General features: G+C 46.2%; 2 protein-coding genes and 1 pseudogene across 2 annotated transcripts in view; all 3 read right to left on the bottom strand.

Moving 5' to 3' along the window:
• LOC142190016 (uncharacterized) overlaps positions 1 to 10520 on the bottom strand; it is a 33915-nt pseudogene extending 23395 nt beyond the window's left edge.
• Positions 1 to 23057, bottom strand: part of LOC142190426 (gastrula zinc finger protein XlCGF66.1-like) — a 198610-nt gene that overhangs the window by 40383 nt on the left and 135170 nt on the right. The gene's annotated exons all lie outside the window — the stretch shown is intronic.
• On the bottom strand, positions 10556 to 15345 carry LOC142190783 (gastrula zinc finger protein XlCGF66.1-like). The gene is made up of 5 exons (XM_075262315.1): positions 15305 to 15345; positions 11432 to 11577; positions 11128 to 11301; positions 10926 to 11049; positions 10556 to 10842 (listed from the first exon to the last, which is right to left on the bottom strand). The coding sequence occupies exons 2-5, from the start codon at positions 11507 to 11509 to the stop codon at positions 10748 to 10750; spliced, it is 471 nt and encodes a 156-aa protein (XP_075118416.1). The 5' UTR covers positions 11510 to 11577; positions 15305 to 15345; the 3' UTR covers positions 10556 to 10747.

Genomic DNA, 23057 nt, shown 5'->3' on the forward strand with positions numbered 1-23057 from the left:
TCTGGCCTAGAGCTCCGCGCTTTGCTGCAAGGTCCACTTGACCACCGACGCATCGACAAGCGCCAGTGGTCAGGGATGCTGCTTATGTTTAATGACAGGCAAGGTGAATGTAGTGGAGTCTGGGCCCGGGGTGCAAACTAGGGTGGCCTATCTCCTCGCCCAGCCCAAAATTCATACCACGAGTTATCTGAAAGCCTACTGCGCTGCAACCTCCACCGCAGCTACAAGCTGGAAACGCTGTAACACTGGTGTGGGGAGATGTCAGCAGGCCGTGAAGCTCATCAGCTTGGGGGACAGACAGTACACTGCTTCCGAGGTCAGGGATGCCATCCTGGCTGAGATGGAAATGTGTTTTTCCCTGCTGCACCTGGGGCCAGGCATTTTTGCGTATGTGATAATGGCCGGAACCTGGTACCAGATCTGGAGCTTGCCAGACTCAAACACGGTCCACACAGGGCCCACGTTTTCAACTTGTTGGTGCAAAGGTTCTTTGAAACCTAAACCATTGTGCCTGATATACTGGTCAAAGTGCGGCCATTTTCGTAAGTGAGAAGTAGCCTCTACTAGGCAGAAAACATTCATAGCACACTCCTGTCATCTTCGCACCGTTGGCTGGAGGAGGAAGACGAGGGGAATGAAGTGGCATTTCATGTCACTGTCCCACATGAGGCTTGAGGATGCACTTCAGTGCATCCCATTGCTTCAACACGGATGTTGTGAAGGGGAGTGGAAAATGGAGGAAATGGAGAGTAACCCTTGCAGTTGGGGGCAGCAAAGTCATGTCAACTAACACACTGGCACACATGGCTGACTTCATGTTGGGTTGCTTTTCAAGAGACAAAGGCATAGTTCACATCATGGAGAGCAAACAATACTGGATTGAACAAAAAATTGGATTGAGCTGATATAGCATGACTGAATTGCTGTGTATCACACTTAGCTTTTGGGGGTAGACCCTTAAAAATTGGATTGAGCTGATATAGAGTGACTGAATTTCTGTCTCTCCCACCTAGGTTTTGAAGGTACACACCCTGGATATCTGGATTGAGCGTACATAGCCTGAATTAATTGCTCTGTATCCTTGTTTTGGGGTTACACAGCCTGAAAAGCTGCTTTACACGTATATAGCAAGAAGTAACTGCAGTGGATTGCTGCTATTTTTCAGCCCCCCCCCCCCCCCCCCCCCGAAATTCAAGGCTTTTTCCAGCTATATGTACTTGTAATTGCTGTGGATTGTTGCTATGTTTCAGCCCCCCCCCCCCCAGAAAAAATAAAAAAATTCAAGGCTTTTTCCAGCTATATGAACTTGTAATTAATAATAATACATTTTATTTATATAGCACCAACATATTCCGCAGCGCTGTACAATTTGTAGGGTTCAAATACAGACAGAAAGATACATTACAAAGAAAGTCATTTCACACAATGGGACTGAGGGCCCTGCTCGCAAGAGCTTACAATCTATGAGGTAGAGGGGGTGACACAAGAGGTAGCAGGGGCGGTATTGCTTATGTAGAGGTCAGACACTTTTGTAATAGAGGTGACTGTCATTACATAAACATAAGACTTTATGAGCCGTCAACAGTCGTGTCCTTTAACATGTGGATGGAGCTTGGACCTATAAAGTTAGCATGAGATGACATCATATTATGTGGGGAAATGTGGGAGCGGGGACAGAGGAGGGTGAAGGGTTTACGTTAGAAATTGTGATAGGCTTGTCTGAAAAGATGTGTCTTTAGTTTGCGTTTGAAACTGTTGAAATTGGGAGTTAATCTGATTGTCCGGGGTAGAGCATTCCAGAGAAGTGGTGCAGCTCGGGAGAAGTCTTGTATACGAGCGTGGGAGGTTCTGATAATTGCTGTGGATTGATGCTATGTTTCAGGCCCCCCCAAAATTCAAGGCTTTTTCCAGCTATATGAACTTGTAATTGCTGTGGCTATTCTGTGTGCGGACAGCCAAAAATGAAAGCTGTTTCTCCGCTATATATGAAGTTGTATCTGTTGTGTAGCCCTGTTTTCCACCATCCAGGGAAAGCTGGACTGATGTCTATACCTCTGTGAAGAGCTGTTGGTTTTCTTCATTAGTTCTTGCCTGCCTATCTGAAGCTAATCGCTATCTAGCCCTCAGCAGATATGTTTCTCTCCCTATGTCTGACCGCAAAAATTTGATGTATTCGTTCACAATCGAATACAAGGCCGCATGTGCACAGAAAGGGCGACAGCAGACTCTACCTGCTCAGGAGACTGAGGGCTTTCGGAGTCCAGGGGACACTTCTTAGGGCCTTCTTCAACTCTGTGGTTGCTTCAGCCATCTTTTTTACATGGGACTGTATGTGAGGAGGGGGAGGGAGTGATGTATTTACGTGGGACTGTATGTGAGGAGGGGGAGGGAGTGATGTATTTACGTGGGACTGTATGTGAGGAGGGGGAGGGAGTGATGTAGTTACGTGGGACTGTATGTGAGGAGGGGGAGGGAGTGATGTAGTTACGTGGGACTGTATGTGAGGAGGGGGAGGGAGTGATGTAGTTACGTGGGACTGTATGTGAGGAGGGGGAGGGAGTGATGTAGTTACATGGGACTATATGTGAGGAGGGGGAGAGACAGGATTGTATTACATGGGACTGCATGTTGGATGACGGGAGCGAGTGATGTAGTTACATGTGACTATCCTGGAGAGTATGGGGGATTGGATTGATGTCTAGGGTGGTATGGGAGTCGTTGGCATGGATACAGGGTCATTTGGGTGTTTCTGGCATCTAAGGTGGGGGGAGGGGTAGTGTCATACACAATATTACATGTCCAGCAGTGTCCCTCACACAGTAATATATGCTCATGTTTGCATGTAATGGTGGGCAGGGTCCCTTGGGGGGGGGGGGGGGGCTGCTGCTTGCATTTGTGTGGAATCCCAGGGGTATTGAATTTGTGTGTTGGGTTCCTGGGGCACTGTTTGTGTGAGAGGGAGTTCAGGAGATGGTCCTGGGGTGCTGTCACTTGTGTCCTTGTTTGGAGGTCCCTGGGATGCTACCTGTGTGTGTGAGGGGATGCTGGTGATGGCCCCTTGGGTACTTCCACCTGTGGGCATGTGGTAGAAGTCCCAAGGTACTACTGTGTAGTGTTTGGGTCCCTTGGGTACTGCCTTCATGTAAATGGGGGATTCCTGCAGTGCTGCTTGTATGTGGGTGGGGGTTGTTGATGGGCCCTGAGATGCTACCACCTATGTGTGTTTGGGGATGCTGCCTGTGTGTTGGAGGGGTCCAGCACCTGGGGTGTTGCCACCTATGTGTTAGAGTGCTCCTGCTGTACGCTGAGGGGGATGGGGGCTGCCATCTGTATCCTGAGAGGGGCGCGGGGGCTGCCGTCTGTATGCTAGGGGAAATCCAGGACCTGGGGGGCTGCTGTCTGTGTGCTGAGGTGATCCAGGCACTAGAGGGGTACCACTCCCAAATGGTGGTCTCTAAGCATTTCCTGTGTGTCAGGAGATATCAGGAAGTGGAAAAAGCGTAACAATAGGAGAGGAGGGTGGAGAGGGGATTCGGGGGTCAGGTGCTGGTTCCAGTCACATCACCCAAGACCAAAACACAATGTCTAGACATAGCTAGAATGATGTAGAAGTTTTCAGAACAGTCTAGAATATTTCACCAACATAGGATATGCTTAGTTAAAATATATGATTGAAAAATATCGATGTCTGGGTTTTGTACACATAAATCTCTCTCTCTCTCTCTATATGACATTTCTTTGTGTCTTACTACTGATAACAGCTAACAATAATGGGGACTCAGGATCTCCATGGTCATTATTACTGGGGGTTGCGATGTGTCTGTTGGGTCTGACTGATGAGTGAATGGAGATAATGAGAAAATTAGCAACTGACTAAAAATAAACTTTTATTAGATAGTTTTAAAATAGTCAAAGAAATAAAAATAGCCCTTTTGGTAACAACACAGGCGATAGCTGACTGAGCAATTCCTATCAGCAGCAAAGAGTCAAGTAAAGATACTGGTTATATACACCTTAGGGAAAAATAGATTGAGTATTTGTTACCCCAGTATATTGACTCATATAATATCCCCAAAGGTGTGTGAAACAGAGGTGAAAGAATCCCCGTCAGAGTTTTGAACCGGAGGGAACCACCAGTGAAACCATCGCTATGCGTGTAAAATAGTCACCTTCTGTGCTAGCCCTGAGAATCCCAAAAGGGGGGAGAAAAACAAAATGATATTAACACATATAGAGGAGGTACTCCCTGAGCCCAGCTGGGCAATTTATCACCGGACGCTCAACAGTGTATAAGCTCTCGACGCATTTCTTTAAATCATCAGGAGAGTGAGATAAACAGTCTGCAAGCCTAAATTTCCTAGCTTGCAGTTAAAACCGCAGTTCCTGGCGTCCTGATGGTGAATGGAGATAAGATGCAAAATCAGACATAGATAAGATCCAGGCTCTGTCCTCTATTGTTAGAAAGTGCCGGGTACAGGATATTTCATTCTATTGGAGGGGATATTAAACACTGCTATACGTACACCGATCAGCCATTACTTTAAAAGCACCTGCCTCTGGACTCTGGAGTTAACTTGGCCCACTTCTCCATGCAGATCTTCTCCAAGTTATCTAGATTCTTTGGGTGTCTCATATGGACTTTAATCTTGAGCTCCTTCCACAAGTTTTCAATTGGGTTAAGGTCAGGAGACTGACTAGGCCACTGCAACACCTTGATTTTTTCCCTCTTGAACCAGGCCTTGGTTTTCTTGGCTGTGTGCTTTCGGTCGTTGTCTTGTTGGAAGATGAAATGACGACCCATCTTAAGATCCTTGATGGAGGAGCGGAGGTTCTTGGCCAAAATCTCCAGGTAGGCCGTGCTATCCATCTTCCCATGGATGCGGACCAGATGGACAGGCCCCTTGGCTGAGAAGCAGCCCCACAGCATGATGCTGCCACCACCATGCTTGACTGTAGGGATGGTATTCTTGGGGTTGTATGCAGTGCCATCCAGTCTCCAAACGTCACGTGTGTGGTTGGCACCAAAGATCTCGATCTTGGTCTCATCAGACCAGAGAACCTTGAACCAGTCTGTCTCAGAGTCCTCCAAGTGATCATGAGCAAACTGTAGACGAGCCTTGACATGACGCTTTGAAAGTAAAGGTACCTTACGGGCTCGTCTGAAACGGAGACCATTGCGGTGGAGTACGTTACTTATGGTATTGACTGAAACCAATGTCCCCACTGCCATGAGATCTTCCCGGAGCTCCTTCCTTGTTGTCCTTGGGTTAGCCTTGACTCTTCGGAAAAGCCTGGCCTCGGCACGGGAGGAAACTTTCAAAGGCTGTCCAGGCCGTGGAAGGCTAACAGTAGTTCCATAAGCCTTCCACTTCCGGATGATGCTCCCAACAGTGGAGACAGGTAGGCCCAACTCCTTGGAAAGGGTTTTGTACCCCTTGCCAGCCTTGTGACCCTCCACGATCTTGTCTCTGATGGCCTTGGAATGCTCCTTTGTCTTTCCCATGTTGACCATGTATGAGTGCTGTTCACAAGTTTGGGGAGGGTCTTAAATAGTCAGAAAAGGCTGGAAAAAGAGATAATTAATCCAAATATGTGAAGCTCATTGTTCTTTGTGCCTGAACTACTTCTAAATACTTTAGGGGAACCAAACAGAATTCTGGTGGTTTGAGGGGTTGAATAATAAATGACCCTCTGAATAAACTTTTCACAATTTAAAAAAAAATTAAAACAAAGAAATAACATTCTTTTTTGCTGCAGAGCATTTCACACTTCCAGGCTAATCTACAGTCCAAATGTCACAATGCCAAGTTACTTCCGAATGTGTAAATCTGCTAAATCTGCAGGGGGTTGAATACTACTTGTAGGCACTGTAGGTGATAATTGTCAGAGCAGTGTGGGGATGGCTGCTGAAGATGAGAAACTTAGGAAAAGGATGGACAGCGATCCAGATGATTTCTTTGAGATTGCGTATTTAATTACAACATATCAGACTCCATGTATGATAAGAAGCCGCACTGTAACATAACTAACTCATAGAGCTCGAGTACATAATCGAAAACGCCCGTCATCAGCATATTTTTTTCTTAATAACAAGTTTGGTGCAATAGAAACATATTGACTTGGACATCCCTGTCCTTAAGGTTTGTTCATAGAACACTTTTGCTTTTACCCTTCCCTTAGGTTAGGTCCCAGGGTTAAAGAAGAACCATTAAATGCCTTGGCTACCTAACCTTCCCCCTTATTCTCCACCCTCTTCCTTTCCCTCCCCTTCCTCCTCTCTTTCTTCTCCCCTATTAGTTTTTAGTCTTCTCTTTTACAGGTATAGTTTTCCCATGGAAGAATGGCCAGACTTCAGTTGTGCTCCTTGAACAGCACAGGCTTCAACGTGCCATAGAAGAGGACCCAGGTACTCTACCACATTCACAAGCTAAGGGTTGACATCCTACTGCTACAGGAAACCTACTTTGAGATGGACCATGTACCCACGATAGTAAACAGATATTTCCCTTGCTGGCTCTACAGCTGCAACCCTGACGAAATATAAAAGGTAGTGTTGGCTTACCTAAACACCTCCAAGCCATGGTCATTTCCCAGTGCTCTGATGCACAAGGTAGATACTTAATAATAAAAATACCTATCCATGAGAAATTATTCACGATCCCTAATTTCAATCTCCACAACCAGAACCAAATTCAAATCTGTTAGTCCTTTCTTTTTACCTTAGTTAAGTTTGCAGAAGGGCTGGTGGTCATGGCAAGAAAGCTGTATTTAACCATGGATGGAATAATGGATTCCTCGTCGGGCAGGTTCCCCATCCCTTTGTCACAGGTACAGGACCTGAAATCAAAGATCACCGACATGAGGCTTGTCAACGTCTGGTGGACCCTTCATCCCCAGGTGAGAGACTACACCTAGTTTTCACAAGTCCACAACACTCACAGTAGATTAGACTACTTCCTCATCAATCACCATTTGTTCGCATGGGACCCTCCTGCTAACAGATCCTTCCAAGTGGTCTGACCAAGCTCCATCTTTCCTTGATGATCCCTGATCAGCCTAGAGGTGAGTGGGAATGGACTCTTAACCTCAACCTTCAAAACACCCAGCATGTACAGCAGTGATATCACAAGCCATTACAGACTTTTATCACCATCACATATGTGACAAGACCCCTCTCCCGATACAATGGGAAGCATCAAAGAGTGTCAGTAAAGGTTTTCATTCAACAAGGCGATAGCTTACTCACATACAAACACCTGAATCCCCCCATAAACGTAACAGGGATTCACAAACACTGGAGGACCTACTGGAGATGCAAAGTGAAAGGCCGTGTAGACACCAAATATTAAGTACACAAATGTAGTAAAAGGTTCCAAAAACAACACTGGGAAGTCTCTGTCCCATCCTGACACTGTAGCTTAATCTTTCTGAGACTACTATCGAAATCTCTACAGTCTTATGGGCCTCCAATCAGATTTACAACTGCCAGAGATACAAAACAGGAGCAACGATTAGGTGTGAATTCGCAGATGTTTAACAAGAATTGATTTCTGAGTAAAACATTTCTCACATTCTGGGCATGAATATGGCTTCTCCCCAGTGTGAATTTTTTGATGTTCAACAAGCTTTGATTTGCAAATAAAACATTTCCCACATTCTGGGCATGAATATGGCTTCTCCCCAGTGTGAATTTTTTGATGTTCAACAAGCTTTGATTTGCAAATAAAACATCTCTCACATTCTGGACATGAATATGGCTTCTCCCCTGTGTGAGTTATTAGATGTTTAACAAGAGCTGATTTCTGAGTAAAATATCTCCCACATTCTAAGCATGAATATGGCTTCTCTCCTGTGTGAATTCTAAGATGTGTAACAAGACTTGATTTTTTAGTAAAACAATTCCCACATTCTGGACATGTATATAGCTTCTCTCCTGTGTGAATTCTAAGATGTGTAACAAGATTTGATTTTTTAGTAAAACATTTCCCACATTCTAGACATGAATATGGCTTCTCTCCTGTGTGACTTTTTTGATGTCGAACAAGATGTTGTTTCTGAGTAAAACATTTCCCACATTCTGGGCATGAATATGGCTTCTCTCCTGTGTGGGTTTTTTGATGTCCAACAAGATGTGATTTCTGAGTAAAACATTTCCCACATTCTGAGCATGAATATGGCTTCTCCCCAGTGTGGGTTTTTTCATGTTGAACAAGATTTGGTTTCTGAGTAAAACATTTCCCACATTCTGGGCATGAATACGGCTTCTCCCCTGTGTGAATTTTTTGATGTTCAACAAGCTTTGATTTGCGAGTAAAACGTTTCCCACATTCTGGGCATGAATATTTCCTTTTCCCTCTGTGAGTTTTTTGATGTTCAACAAGATGTGGTTTCAGAGTAAAACATCTCTCACATTCTGGACATGAATATGGCTTCTCTCCTGTGTGGGTTTTTTGATGTCGAACAAGATGTGGTTTCTGAGTAAAACATTTCCCACATTCTGGGCATGAATATGGCTTCTCTCCTTTGTGAATTCTCTGGGCTGAGGGAATATCTAAGTCATGTTTTTCATATGGATCTTGTGTGATACCATGATCTTCTGCTTTATAATCTGTAGATATCAGATGTCTCTGTGAGCTCCTGGAACAGTCATCTGACAAGAAGAATACTGATGTTACTTTTATTTAAATAACATAATCTTATAAGTATATTCCCCCACTGAGCTGCCACTGCCTGAGTCACTTCAGACTGTGTTAAGAAGTGACGTCAGTAGCACAGGCAGCAAATGATGGCAGCGCTGCCTACTTCATTAGTAAAAAATATGCAAATCTATTCTCCTGGATGGAATTAAGAGAACAGAGCGCACTCTGTACACCACCCTATAGAGGGCAGCATCCTTAACATCATGAACGACTCAGTTATAAAGTCTTTTAATCATGATGTGGATTTAATTGCCAAATCAGTATTATCTGTCCCAAAAGGAACAGATTCCCAGCTATGGACAGCACTGTTAAGGATGTTAAGGAGACTGCCCTCTATAGGGTGGTGTACAGAGTGCACTCTGTTCTCCTAATTCCATCCAGGAGAATAGATTTGCATATTTTTTACCCATAATCCCTAGCGGAGCAGGAATGACTTGTAAGTCTCCGTACTGCCTATGTAGGCAAACACTCTCCCTGATGTGGACGAGTGTCCCCAAACCCTGGTCTATAGTCTCTCACTCTGCCAATCAGTATCCCTACGCTATGCTGAGGATGTCCCAATAGGCCGAAACAGCGCTGTCCATAGCTGGGAATCTGTTTCTTTTGGGACAGATAATACTGCTTTGGCAATTAAATCCATATCATGATTAAAAGACTTTATAACTGAGTCGTTCATGATGTTAAGGATGCTGCCCTCTATAGGGTGGTGTACAGAGTGCACTCTGTTCTCCTAATTCCATCCAGGAGAATAGATTTGCATATTTTTTACCCATAATCCCTAGCGGAGCAGGAATGACTTGAAAGTCTCCATACTGCCTATGTAGGCAAACACTCTCCCTGATGTGGACGAGTGCCCCCAAACCCTACTTCATTAGTATTCTCTGTGCTGAGACAGAGGTCAGGGATAGTGAATAGTAATGAGGCGGGGCAGGAGATGCCACCACTGCTCTAGGTCACTGTAGTGGTGAACACAATCCATGGCTGCTTAAATATGGCCACTTATGTGGAATAATACTTTAGGATGCCATAAATCTTACTGTATTACACCCCATACACACCACAGATTCTCAGCCCAAAGTCACCGCAGATCTGCTGTACCATACAGTATGTAGTATGCGTCTGAGGAGTCACAAGATAGCCGGGACTCCTAGCATCATAGATCACTAAGATACGGGGAGTCCTGGTGTGTGGACAGAGTTCAGGCTGGGAAATGTGACTGATGTACAGACCAGATTTTCTAGTCCAGATTCCATAATGTGATTGGGGTCTAAGGTGAGGCTTACACAGTGAATTCAGAAGAATTTTTCCAAATCAGCCCCCGAATCTCCATCAGATTCCTTACTGGCCAGGTGGGATTTTCCCCCTCCCATTTATTTCCATAGAGCTCTGAGGTGGAATCTGCCTGAAGATCGAGCAGGAGGATTATTATTACCAGTAGCTGAAATAATCTGCTATATAATTCTGGTAAATTCTTTCCCTTCACGAGGACTGACAGCCAGGGATGAGGAAATTCGCCTCGTTCACATCGATGTCAGGTCCTTCCATTATATTCTATACTACATTTATTCCCCCCTATAGCGGTATCACATTTATATTCAGGTATTATTAGTATTTTATCTGAATCGGGGAACAACAAATAGTCTAAACAATGTCTGACTAGAATCAGTGACCCTTCTGTGCTTTATATAGTGGTGACTCCTCACCTGGGCGGTTCCCTGTAGGAATGTCCTCCTCACACTCCTCATCACCACTCACATAGGGATCTTCCTGTATTCTCATAGATATAGCATTAATGTCACTCACATCTTTATCCTGATGGAAAATCTGGGAAACAAATAATGTAAAAGTCACCGGACAAATGGGGAAGTCACAGAGAATGTTCTAGATCATTAATCCGCATGAAGATGAAAGATGTCCTGACAGTAGCTGCAGGTCTGTGAGAAGCCGGAGAAACATATTAGATGGCGGCTCAATGACACCGCCCATGTATATAACCATATAATACTGCTGGATACAACAAGACTGACCACAAGGACTTCACAGCCCGTCTACACATCATAGGGAATATCTCCATCTACCTGATCATCCTGTGGAAGAAGAGGACTGGGACATCTCTCCGGTGTTGTCCTCTTACTGGATCTACCTGTAGGAAACACAGACAGGGACTGAATTCATTCTGTACATACAAATAATGGAAGTCCATGTGTATATAGTCATGTCTATTACCTGCTGATGTGAGGGGCTGGTGGTCCTCCATCATCACCTCCTTGTACAGATCCTTGTGTCCTTCTAAATACTCCCACTCCTCCATGGAGAAATAGACAGCGACATCCTGACACCTTATAGGAACCTGACAACACAATGATACAGTCATCACCCCGACCCCTCCAGTTACTGTATAATGTCCTAGCATTCCCAGCAGTGTCACCTCTCCAGTCAGCAGCTCCAGCATCTTGTTGGTGAGTTCTAAGATCTTCTGTCCATTGATCTGTTTCAAAGGGTGAGGTGGAGGCCCCGGAAATGGGCTCAGGGTTCCTCTCCATCCATCAAATACAAGTGTTTGACAGCGCCCACTAGAGGGCTTCTTCACTACTGTGTAATCCTGGTTATGGGGAGACACATTAATAAATCTCACTCCATACATGTCCAGAGTCCATCACCTCTCCAGTCCTATCATCTGTTATTACTATAGATAAGAATGATGTCATGATGACATCATCAGAATCTCTCACCTCTCCAGTAAGCTGGTAGATGATCTCTAGGGTGAGATTTAATAGACTTTCCGCCATCTTGTTCCTGTCTCTTTCCATCCTTGATGGGACAATCAGGAATATTCTCTTCTATAGAAGATACTGAGAGGATTCTATATTGTAGGAACCTGAATGGAGAGAAGATGAGACAATGGAAATAAAATACAATAACTGGAGATAACAATGTGATAGTGATGAGATATTTGGGTGTAGATGATGTTTGGTCTCTTTGTAGACATTGGACATGAGGTGAATAGTTGGTTACTGGTTATATGATGTACAGACTGGAATCACCGCTACAACTAATGTCATTACAGTAATGTAGAAAGGACATAAAGGGGTCAGGGGTCAGCGGTGCTCGGGGGATGTGACAAGTGTTCTTTGCTTTTTGGCACTCACGTTTTGTGTGAAGCAAGGAAAGATTTCTTCTATTACAGGCCCCATGTTGTGCTGTATTCAGGAGGGTTTTATTTACCTGGAAACCCCTTTAGTAGTCGCTGACTGTAAACTATTAACCCCTCGTGTAACATAAACCTCATGAGAGACCATGAAATAAATACAGACCCCTGACAGCCCCCTAAAGGAAGAAAAGACACAGAACAAGAGCCCAAACCACCAAATAAATGGAGAGCTCAGTGCAGATCCCATTAATAAAGACCTGAGTCCTTTAACCCCTTTTATCCCTCCACAAACTCCAGAGATTGCAGCAGGTAGTGGAAAAAATCTGCGTCCTGCTCATTCATTTATCTGAGCCTAATCCGCAGAGGAAAGCCGCAACGCTCTGCATTGGCACCCGTCACAGCAATCCCACAGCCAAATACGGTGGCGGAAATTCTCTTCATTATCCGCCGTATGGACCGCGCCGTAGTGTCTGTTATTAGGCTCCGCTCTACTGATTCTGCTACAGCTGGAAGGTTATTTGTAGCCCCATCATTACCGAGTAATCGCTGCCGCTAGATTTGATGCCCGATAGGCTACTTAGTCTCTGTACTGTAAATGATCCAAAGAGATGTCACATTTTACTAAATCTGTTACATAAAGCAGTGACATCAAGAGAGACATCCTATTAATATTATAAATGTGAAAGTTTGTGAGTTTGGATGTTTGTGGGTTTGTGTGTTCGGATGTTTGTTCCTCAATCACGCAAAACCCGCTCGACCGATTTGGCTGAAAGTTTCCACAAACATAGTCACTACACCCATTTGCGCAATAGGCTACTTTTCGTCACAATAGCGCACATACGTTTGTGTCAGGACCCCCACAAAACCCAAACTCACACCACCATCTCTGCAATCTCACACACTTTGGACCATAGCAAGCCACAAAATTCATATTGCCCTCTACAGCCTCGCCCCTAACCCCACACAATCACATATACATATACTTTACCACTTTGCCCCTCACCTTAACGATACTCCAGGAGGCGCTCTTTAACGCTCTGGAGCAGCCATGTTTGCCGACCCCCACCGCTCTGACAATCCGCGACACCACCCACCCATGTCAATACCCCTAGGAGGTCTAATAAATGCAAAAAAAAAAGTTTAAAAAAAAAAGTAAAAAAAATATAAAAACAAATAAAAAGGATTAAAAATTCAAATCACCCCTCTTTCCCTAGAACACATATAAAAGTAGTTAAAAACTGTGAAACACATACATAATAGGTATCCCCGCGTCCGAAATTGCCCGCTCCACAAAGCTATACAAATATTTTTCCTGTTCGGTAAACGCCGTAGCGGGAAAAATGGTCAAAAGTGCCAAACCGCCATTTTTTCACTGTTTTGATTCTGATAAAAATTTGAATAAAAAGTGATCAAAGCAATAACATTTCCCGAAAATGGTAGAACTACAAAGTACACCCAACCCCGCAAAAAAAGACGCCCTAAACATCCCCATGCACGCACATATAAAAAAGTTACGGCTGTCGGAATATGGCGACTTTTCAAAAAAAAAAATTTTTTAACACAGTTTTGGATTATTTTAAGGGGTCAAAATGTAAATAAAACCATAGAAATTTGGTATCCCCGGAATCGTAACGAAACACAGAATACAGGGGACATGTCATTTTGGTTGCACAGTGAACGCCGTAAAACCAAAGCCCGTAAGAAAGTTGCAGAACTGCATTTTTACTTCAAATCCACCCCATTCTGAATTTTTTCCCTGCTTCCCAGTACATTATATAGAATAAATAATGGCGGCATCATGAAGAAAAATTTGTCCCAGGAAAAATTAAGACCTCATATGACTCTGGGAGCAGAGAAACTTATACACACTACCAAAACCTTACCCACGCCTGTAAATACCCACTTCTACAATCACCGCAGACGAAGTCGCGGGTACCAGCTAGTTACTAATACTGCAGGGGGCTAATCCCTGGTCTGTACCCCAGAATATGAGAGACATCAGAAAACTGAAGAGAAGTGTCTAGTGTGAATATGCTTAATGTGCTTTAACATACAGTCCCATGTAAATACATCACTCCCTCCCCCTCCTCACATACAGTCCCATGTAACTACATCATTCCCTCCCCCTCCTCACATACAGTCCCATGTAACTACGTCACTCCCTCCCCTCCTCACATACAGTCCCATGTAACTACGTCACTCCCACTCCCTCCCCCTCCTCACATACAGTCCCATGTAACTACGTCACTCCCTCCCCTCCTCACATACAGTCCCATGTAACTACGTCACTCCCTCCCCTCCTCACATACAGTCCCATGTAACTACGTCACTCCCTCCCCCTCCTCACATACAGTCCCATGTAACTACATCACTCCCTCCCCCTCCTCACATACAGTCCCATGTAACTACGTCACTCCCTCCCCCTCCTCACATACAGTCCCATGTAACTACGTCACTCCCTCCCCCTCCTCACATACAGTCCCATGTAACTACGTCACTCCCTCCCCCTCCTCACATACAGTCCCATGTAACTACGTCACTCCCTCCCCCTCCTCACATACAGTCCCATGTAACTACGTCACTCCCTCCCCCTCCTCACATACAGTCCCATGTAACTACGTCACTCCCTCCCCCTCCTCACATACAGTCCCATGTAACTACGTCACTCCCTCCCCCTCCTCACATACAGTCCCATGTAACTACGTCACTCCCTCCCCCTCCTCACATACAGTCCCATGTAACTACGTCACTCCCTCCCCCTCCTCACATACAGTCCCATGTAACTACATCCCTCCCTCCCCCAACTCACATACAGTCCCATGTAACTACGTCACTCCCTCCTCACATACAGTCCCATGTAACTACATCACTCCCTCCCCCTCCTCACATACAGTCCCATGTAACTACGTCACTCCCTCCCCCTCCTCACATACAGTCCCATGTAACTACGTCACTCCCTCCCCCTCCTCACATACAGTCCCATGTAACTACATCACTTCCTCCCCCTCCTCACATACAGTCCCATGTAACTACATCACTCCCTCCCCCCTCACATACAGTCCCATGTAACTACGTCACTCCCTCCTCACATACAGTCCCATGTAACTACATCACTCCCTCCCCCTCCTCACATACAGTCCCATGTAACTACATCACTCCCTCCCCCTCCTCACATACAGTCCCATGTAACTACATCACTCCCTCCCCCTCCTCACATACAGTCCCATGTAACTACATCACTCCCTCCCCCTCCTCACATACAGTCCCATGTAACTACATCACTCCCTCCCCCTCCTCACATACAGTCCCATGTAACTACATCACTTCCTCCCCCTCCTCACATACAGTCCCATGTAACTACATCACTCCCTCCCCCTCCTCACATACAGTCCCATGTAAATACATCCCTCCCCCTCCTCACATACAGTCCCATGTAAGCCCCTTCCCCTCTTACCATGCAGTCTCTCTCTTCACCACAGTTCACACTTGTACATATTATTTACTGCAGAGCTAAAGGACCTGCGATGACGTCATGATCATGTGACCAGACTCCTGTGTGGGCGGAGCTATAGTGTGAGGTGATAATGAGGTTGCTCCTCCCTCCATTGTAGACAATTCATTACTGAGGTGAGGAGAATGGAGATATTACAGGAACTGCCCCAGAAACCCCCAATCTGTTCCCCTCAGTACAGGAGCAGCGAGAGGGGAGTCTATAGGGGGGGTCATTGTATATACAGTGGATTTTGTCAACTATATATGATGCGTTTAAAATGGAGTCCTTACAAATGATATGTATACCGCCTGCTACAAAATCGACTGAAAAATGTCACATGACGTCATGTACAAAATTACCAAATATTCGTCATCCAGGAAAGAAAGATTATGAATGATAATCTGTTTTCCCTTAGCCCAAACAGCAGCACACCTGGGGTATTCCTGCCTCTATCAGCTGTTAGGACAGAATTTTTAATTACCTAACAGCTTTTGACCCCTATAAGAGGCCGGAAGACCTGCTCCCCCTTGTGTTAGTAACAAGTATAGCATAAAAAGAGCAATTACAAAGTAATACACACACATAAAGAATCTATACAACAGTACCTCCTAGGGAGGGAGCCTTGTGCTGCTGTTTGGGCTAAGGGAAAACAGATTATCATTCATAATCTTTCTTTCCCCCTACGCCCAACAGCAGCACAACTGGGGATTTAGCAAGTATTGTTTCCCCTAGGGCGGGTTATCCTGGCAGGCAGATGCCAAGACGGAGTGCCCAAATGCTGTAGCATCGGCCGTACGCCAGTCCAGTCTGTAATGTTTGGCAAAAGTCAGCTGTGAGCTCCAAGAAGCTGCAGCACATATCTGCTCCAAGGAGAGGAACCGTGTCTCTGCCCATGATGTCGCCACTGATCGGGTGGCATGGGCTCGTAAAAATTCTGGAACAGGAAGCTCTTGGGCCCGTAGGGAACAACTAATGGCCTCTCTGGTCCATCTTGACAGGGTTACCTTGGATGCTTTAGCGCCTCTATTGTGGCCAAACACATTAACCAGAAGATTCTCTGATCTTCGGAACGGTGCTGTATGGTCTAGGTAAATACGTAGTGCTCTTACCAGATCCAGTGTGTGTAGCTTCTCCTCCTGCTCCGAAGCAGGCGAGGGAAAGAAAGCCGGCAAGGCAATTACCTGGTTGGTATTCTGAAGTGTGGGTACCTTTGGCAAGAATCCCGGGACGAACCTCAGCTGGACCCTGTCTGGAAAGAAGGTTATGAAGGGCTCAGAGGCCGCTAGGGCCTGTAGTTCACCAACTCGCTTAGCGGAGGTTATTGCCAGCAGGAAAGTCACTTTAAATGACAGGTACTTCCAGTCCACTTCAGATAATGGTTCGAAGGGGGGTGCACAGAGCCCTTGTAGAACCGCGGCCAGGTCCCACCTTGGGACAGGGGGCCGTACTTGGGGGCGGAGCCTGGCAGCCCCCCTCAGGAACTGTTTGACGGAGGGTCTTGTGATAATCGCGTCTCCAGGAGAGCAGATAGAGCTGACACTTGGACCTTGAGGGTGGCAGGTGCTAGTCCTCTTTCCAGGCCGTCTGTAAGAACTCTAGGACTGCATCTCTGTCTGGATCGCGCTGGTTGCCTGTACACCAGTTTTGGAATATCCGGGCGATCCTTCGGTAGCTCTGATTGGTTGCCTCTGCTCTTGAGTGGGCTAAGGTACTTAGCACTCCCTGGGACAATCCTCTGTCTGCGCGTATGGCGCGGTTAACCTCCAGGCAGTGAGGTTGAATTTGTCTAAGCCCAGGCAAGGCCAACTGTTCAGTGACACCAGGTTCCTGACTGGTGGAAGCCTCCAGTAGTTCCCCCGACTCATTAGGATGAGGTCGGTGAACCATGCCCTTTTTGGCCAGAACGGCATGATCACTATTGCCGAAGTCTGGTCCTGCCTGAGTTTCGCCAATACCTTTGGGATCATCGGGATGGGAGGGAACACATATGCCAGTTCGAACCTCCATGGTATTGACAGGGCATCCACAGCCAAAGGGTTGTCTTCCCGGTACAGGGAGCAAAACCTTTCTACTTTGGCGTTGTGTTGGGTGGCCATCAGATCCACCTCAGGGAGACCCCACCTCCTGGTCAGGTAGTGTAAGATGTCCTGATCCAAGGACCATTCGCCTGCAGTAGGGCGGCCTCTGCTGAGTTGATCTGCTACGATGTTCAGGCGGCCCTGGATGTGTACCGCGGCCAGCTGGGAGAGGTTCCGTTCTGCCCAAGAGAAGATCCGGTTAGCAACTTGCAGGAGCGAGGGGGACCTGGTTCCTCCCTGCTTGTTGATATAATGGACTGCTGTCAGATTGTCCGACCTTACCTTGACCGCTTTCCTCTGCAGAACCGGTGCAAACGACAGAAGAGCTCGATGAACTGCGGTAAGCTCGCGCCAGTTGGATGAGCGCGTCCTCTCCCGCTGATTCCACGTACCTTGTACCGGGGTCTCCCCCAGATGAGCTCCCCAACCTGTGAGGGAGGCATCTGTAGTCAACAGGGTCCAGGCGGGCTGGACTGAGGACTTCCCATTGCGCAGATGGGTCCACCAGGGCAAGGTTTGCCGGGTGCTGATGGTTAACTGGATAGGCTTCTGTAATCCTGTAGGACTGTGATTCCAGACTCTCAAGATCTCGTTCTGTAATGGGCGCATATGCCATAGGGCCCAAGGAACTGCTTCTATGGTGGCGGACATCAATCCTAGGACCTTCATAGCCGTCCTGATGGTGACCCTCCGTGTAGTGGCTAAGTGATGAACCGCCCGAGCAATCTTCCTACACACAGTTCCACATGCCAGAGGATTAGATACGCGCATCTGCCCAATTACCACACGCAAGAGAATTAGATACACTGGCCAGCACACAGTATCACAAGCCAGAGGATTAGATACGCACGTCATCACACAGTACCACACGTCAGAGAATTAGATACACACATCTGCACACAGTACCACAAGCCGGAGGATTACATACACATGTCTTAACACAATACCACACACCAGAGGATTAGAAACGCACATCTGCACACAGTTCCACACTCCACAGGATTACATCCGCGCCACTGCACACAATACCACATGTCGTAGGATTGGATACGTGAGATAAGGCTGCTGTAGGAGCAGTGTAATATAGTATGTGAACCTAAATTCATAAAAGTTGTGAAGCCATGTCATTTACCAGGATAAAAAGTAGCCTATATTTTAATTGAGGTGACAAACTATCTGTGTGCCAAATTTCATCCAAATCCGTTCAGCCGTTTTTGTGTGAATGAGGACGTATCTCTGTGCACCTGATTTATCAGTATATAGTTGCTGCAGGTAGGTTCATGATGGTCTCAGTATATTCTGTAGTTGCTATAGGTAGGTCCTCCCTACAGCAACTCCATTCTAGTCTCACTAGAGAATTGACTAGAACAGAGTTGCTGCAGGTAGGTTCATGGTCTGGGTGTATTCTGTAGTTACTATAGGTAGGTCCATGGTCTGGGTGTATTCTGTAGTTACTATAGGTAGGTCCATGGTCTGGGTGTGTTCTGTAGTTACTATAGGTAGGTTCATGGTCTGGGTGTGTTCTGTAGTTACTATAGGTAGGTTCATGGTCTGGGTGTATTCTGTAGTTACTATAGGTAGGTTCATGGTCTGGGTGTATTCTGTAGTTACTATAGGTAGGTTCATGGTCTGGGTGTATTCTGTAGTTACTATAGGTAGTTCCATGGTCTAGGTGTGTTCTGTAGTTACTATAGGTAGGTTCATGGTCTGGGTGTATTCTGTAGTTACTATAGGTAGGTCCATGGTCTGGGTGTATTCTGTAGTTACTATAGGTAGGTCCATGGTCTGGGTGTGTTCTGTAGTTACTATAGGTAGGTTCATGGTCTGGGTGTATTCTGTAGTTACTATAGGTAGGTCCATGGTCTGGGTGTGTTCTGTAGTTACTATAGGTAGGTTCATGGTCTGGGTGTATTCTGTAGTTACTATAGGTAGGTCCTTGGTCTGGGTGTATTCTGTAGTTACTATAGGTAGGTCCATGGTCTGGGTGTATTCTGTAGTTACTATAGGTAGGTCCATGGTCTGGGTGTATTCTGTAGTTACTATAGGTAGATCCATGGTCTGGGTGTATTCTGTATTTACTATAGGTAGGTCCATGGTCTGGGTGTATTCTGTAGTTACTATAGGTAGGTCCATGGTCTGGGTGTATTCTGTAGTTACTATAGGTAGGTCCATGGTCTGGGTGTATTCTGTAGTTACTATAGGTAGGTCCATGGTCTGGGTGTATTCTGTAGTTACTATAGGTAGGTTCATGGTCTGGGTGTATTCTGTAGTTACTATAGGTAGGTTCATGGTCTGGGTGTATTCTGTAGTTACTATAGGTAGGTCCATGGTCTGGGTGTATTCTGTAGTTACTATAGGTAGGTCCATGGTCTGGGTGTATTCTGTAGTTACTATAGGTAGGTCCATGGTCTGGGTGTATTCTGTAGTTACTATAGGTAGGTTCATGGTCTGGGTGTATTCTGTAGTTACTATAGGTAGGTCCATGGTCTGGGTGTATTCTGTAGTTACTATAGGTAGGTCCATGGTCTGGGTGTATTCTGTAGTTACTATAGGTAGGTCCATGGTCTGGGTGTGTTCTGTAGTTACTATTCGAGATGAGCCAATAGTAAAATATTCGATGTTCGGTATCCGTTCCAAATAGCATCTCAATATTCGACTATTGAATATCAAACCCCATTATAGTCTATGGGAGAAAATGCTTTGTTTCAGGGGATCCCACCATTCGACTCAGGAGGGTCACCAAGTCCACTTTGACACCTCAGCATATGATGCCAACACCTCTAAAATGCAACTGGGACAGCAGGGGAAGCATGTCTGGGGGCATCTAACACACCAAAGTCCCTGTATTACCACACTATCACAGCCTAACAACTACACACTTTCCACATTCAAAAAATCCTGTATCAAAGTGGGAAAATACCTGGAAACCTTCTTTACGGTGCATTCACACTACTGATACGCTGCCTGATTCTGAACATTAAAACACATTCAGAATCAGCGCGTATAAAGCAGCTCCATTCATTAATATGGGAGCCGGCATACATGCACTCCCCATTGAAATGAATGGGCTGCTTTTTTCACTACGAGCGCTCCCATTGAAGTGAATGGGAAATGCTCGCGTGTACGGCTCGGAATGAGCTGAGCTAGCCGTACACGCGAGCACTTCCCTTTCACTTCAATGGGAGCGCTCGTAGTAAAAAAAAGCAGCCCATTCATTTCAATGGGGAGCGCTTGTATGCCAGCTCCCATAGAAATGAATGGGATCTGCTTTATACACGCTGATTCTGAACATGTTTTAACGTTCAGAATCAGGCAGCGTATCAGTAGTGTGAATGCACCCTTACTTCCCAAATGGATGGACACAAACCTAAATTTAAGCTCAAAAATCATTAACAAGCACCCCTTTAAATCACATTGCCCATGACAACCACAGATGGAATAGACAATGGGAAATCCAAAAGCCCTCACCCTTAACTGTCATTTTGAGTGTGTGTGTGATGTGGTAAGACCAAAATTCACTTTTCTAGCCCTTGACAGGAGCCCTTCCAAATTAAGTTACAGGCCCTTAAGCTGAGCTACCAGCAGAGATTGAGGCTCTTGAGGTGACTTCAGCCTCCACCTGCAGAGTTTTAGGCCCTTTGGGTGAGTTCAGCCTTGCACCAGCAGAGTGTTAGCCCCTTTAAAATTCTTAGCCCCTAAAACAGTGGTTCCAGAACCATCACTCTCATTGTGTTGGATTGATGCAGTGGATTGGACTGAGGACCCAGACATTGACCTTATTATTTATTATTATTGTTTATTTATATAGCACCATTAATTCCATGGTGCTTTACATTATTACATTAATTCCATGGTGCTTTACATTATTATATTAATTCCATGGTGCTTTACATTATTATATTAATTCCATGATGCTTTACATTTGGGGGTTACATACAATTCACAAAATATACAGGTACATATCATACTAACAGTGATCGGCTGGCACAGTGGGGTAGAGGGCCCTGCCCGCGAGGGCTTACAATCTATGAGGGAAGGGGGGTAGAGACAGAAGGAGAGGGGGAGACTGTACAGATGGCGGTGCGGTGATAGTGTTATTGGGGGGTGTAGGCCTTCCTGAATAGGGGAGTCTTCAGGGCCTTCTTGAATCCTGTGATTGTGGGGTCAGTCTTATGTGTCGTGGTAAGGAGTTCCAGAGTATGGGGGATGCACGGGAGAAGTCTTGGAGACGGTTGTGTGAGGAGCGGATGAGAGCAGAGCGGAGTAGGAGGTCATTGGAGGATCTGAGGTTACGTGTGGGCAGGTAACGGGAGATGAGGTCAGAGATATATGGAGGGGACAGGTTGTGGATGGCTTTGTATGTTAGCGTTAGTAGCTTGAACTCAATTCGCTGGGCTATGGGTAACCAGTGGAGGGACTGGCAGAGGGGAGCAGCCGATGAAGATCGGGCTGTGAGGTGGATTAAGCGAGCAGCACAGTTTAAGGTGGACTGGAGGGGGGCGAGGGTGTTAGCTGGGAGTCCATGGAGAAGGGTGTTGCAGTAGTCTAGGCGGGAGATTATGAGGGCCTGGACGAGCATCTTGGTAGTTTCTGGGGTGAGGAAGGAGCGGATTCGGTGGATGTTCTTGAGCTGGAGGCGACAAGAGGTGTTGAGGGTTTGAATATGTGGTTTGAAGGATAAGTCGGAGTCCAGGGTTACCCCAAGGCATCGGGCCTGTGGGACAGGGGTAAGTGGGGTTCCATTAACTTTGATAGATGGGTCAGGTGGAGGGGCCATACAGGATGGGCTGAAGATGATAAACTCTGTTTTCTCCATGTTGAGTTTGAGAAAGCGGGAGAGGAAGGAGGCTACGGCTGCTAAACAATCTGGAACTCTGGCCAACAGGGAGGTAATGTCTGGTCCAGAGATGTAGATTTGGGTGTCGTCGGCATAGCAATGGTACTGAAAGCCATGAGATTCTATGAGTTGGCCCAGGCCAAGGGTGTAGATGGAGAACAGGAGGGGTCCTAGGACGGAGCCTTGGGGGACACCTACAGAGAGAGGGCGAGGTGAGGAGGTGGTGTGCGAGTGGGAGACGCTGAATGTGCAGTCAGAGAGGTATGAGGAGATCCAGGAATGGGCCAGGTCTGAGATACCAAGGGATGAGAGAATTTCTAACAGGAGGGAGTGGTCAACTGTGTCAAAGGCAGAGGAGAGGTCACGGAGGAGGAGGAGGACAGAGTAATGGCGCTTGGCTTTGGCGGTTAGCAGGTCGTTAGTGACTTTTGTTAGGGCAGTTTCAGTGGAGTGCCGGGGTCTGAAGCCTGACTGAAGTCTGTCAAAGAGCAGGTTGGACGAGAGATAGGAGGAGAGTTCTGAGTGGACGTATTGCTCGAGAAGTTTTGAGGCGTACGGGAGCAGTGAGATGGGACGATAGTTGGCAGGAGAGGACGGGTCAAGGGACGGTTTCTTAAGTATAGGAGTGACAGTGGCGTGTTTGAAGGCTGAGGGGAAGGATCCATTGGTTAGGGATAGATTGAAGAGATGGATTAGGGCTGGAGTGATAACTTCAGTGAGCTTGGGGATGAGATGTGATTGAATCGGGTCGAGCGCACAGGAGGTGAGGTGGGATTTGGAGATTAGGGAGGAGAGTTTT

Source organism: Leptodactylus fuscus, chromosome 1 (genome assembly GCF_031893055.1).
Source record: "Leptodactylus fuscus isolate aLepFus1 chromosome 1, aLepFus1.hap2, whole genome shotgun sequence".
NCBI lineage: Eukaryota > Metazoa > Chordata > Amphibia > Anura > Leptodactylidae > Leptodactylus > Leptodactylus fuscus.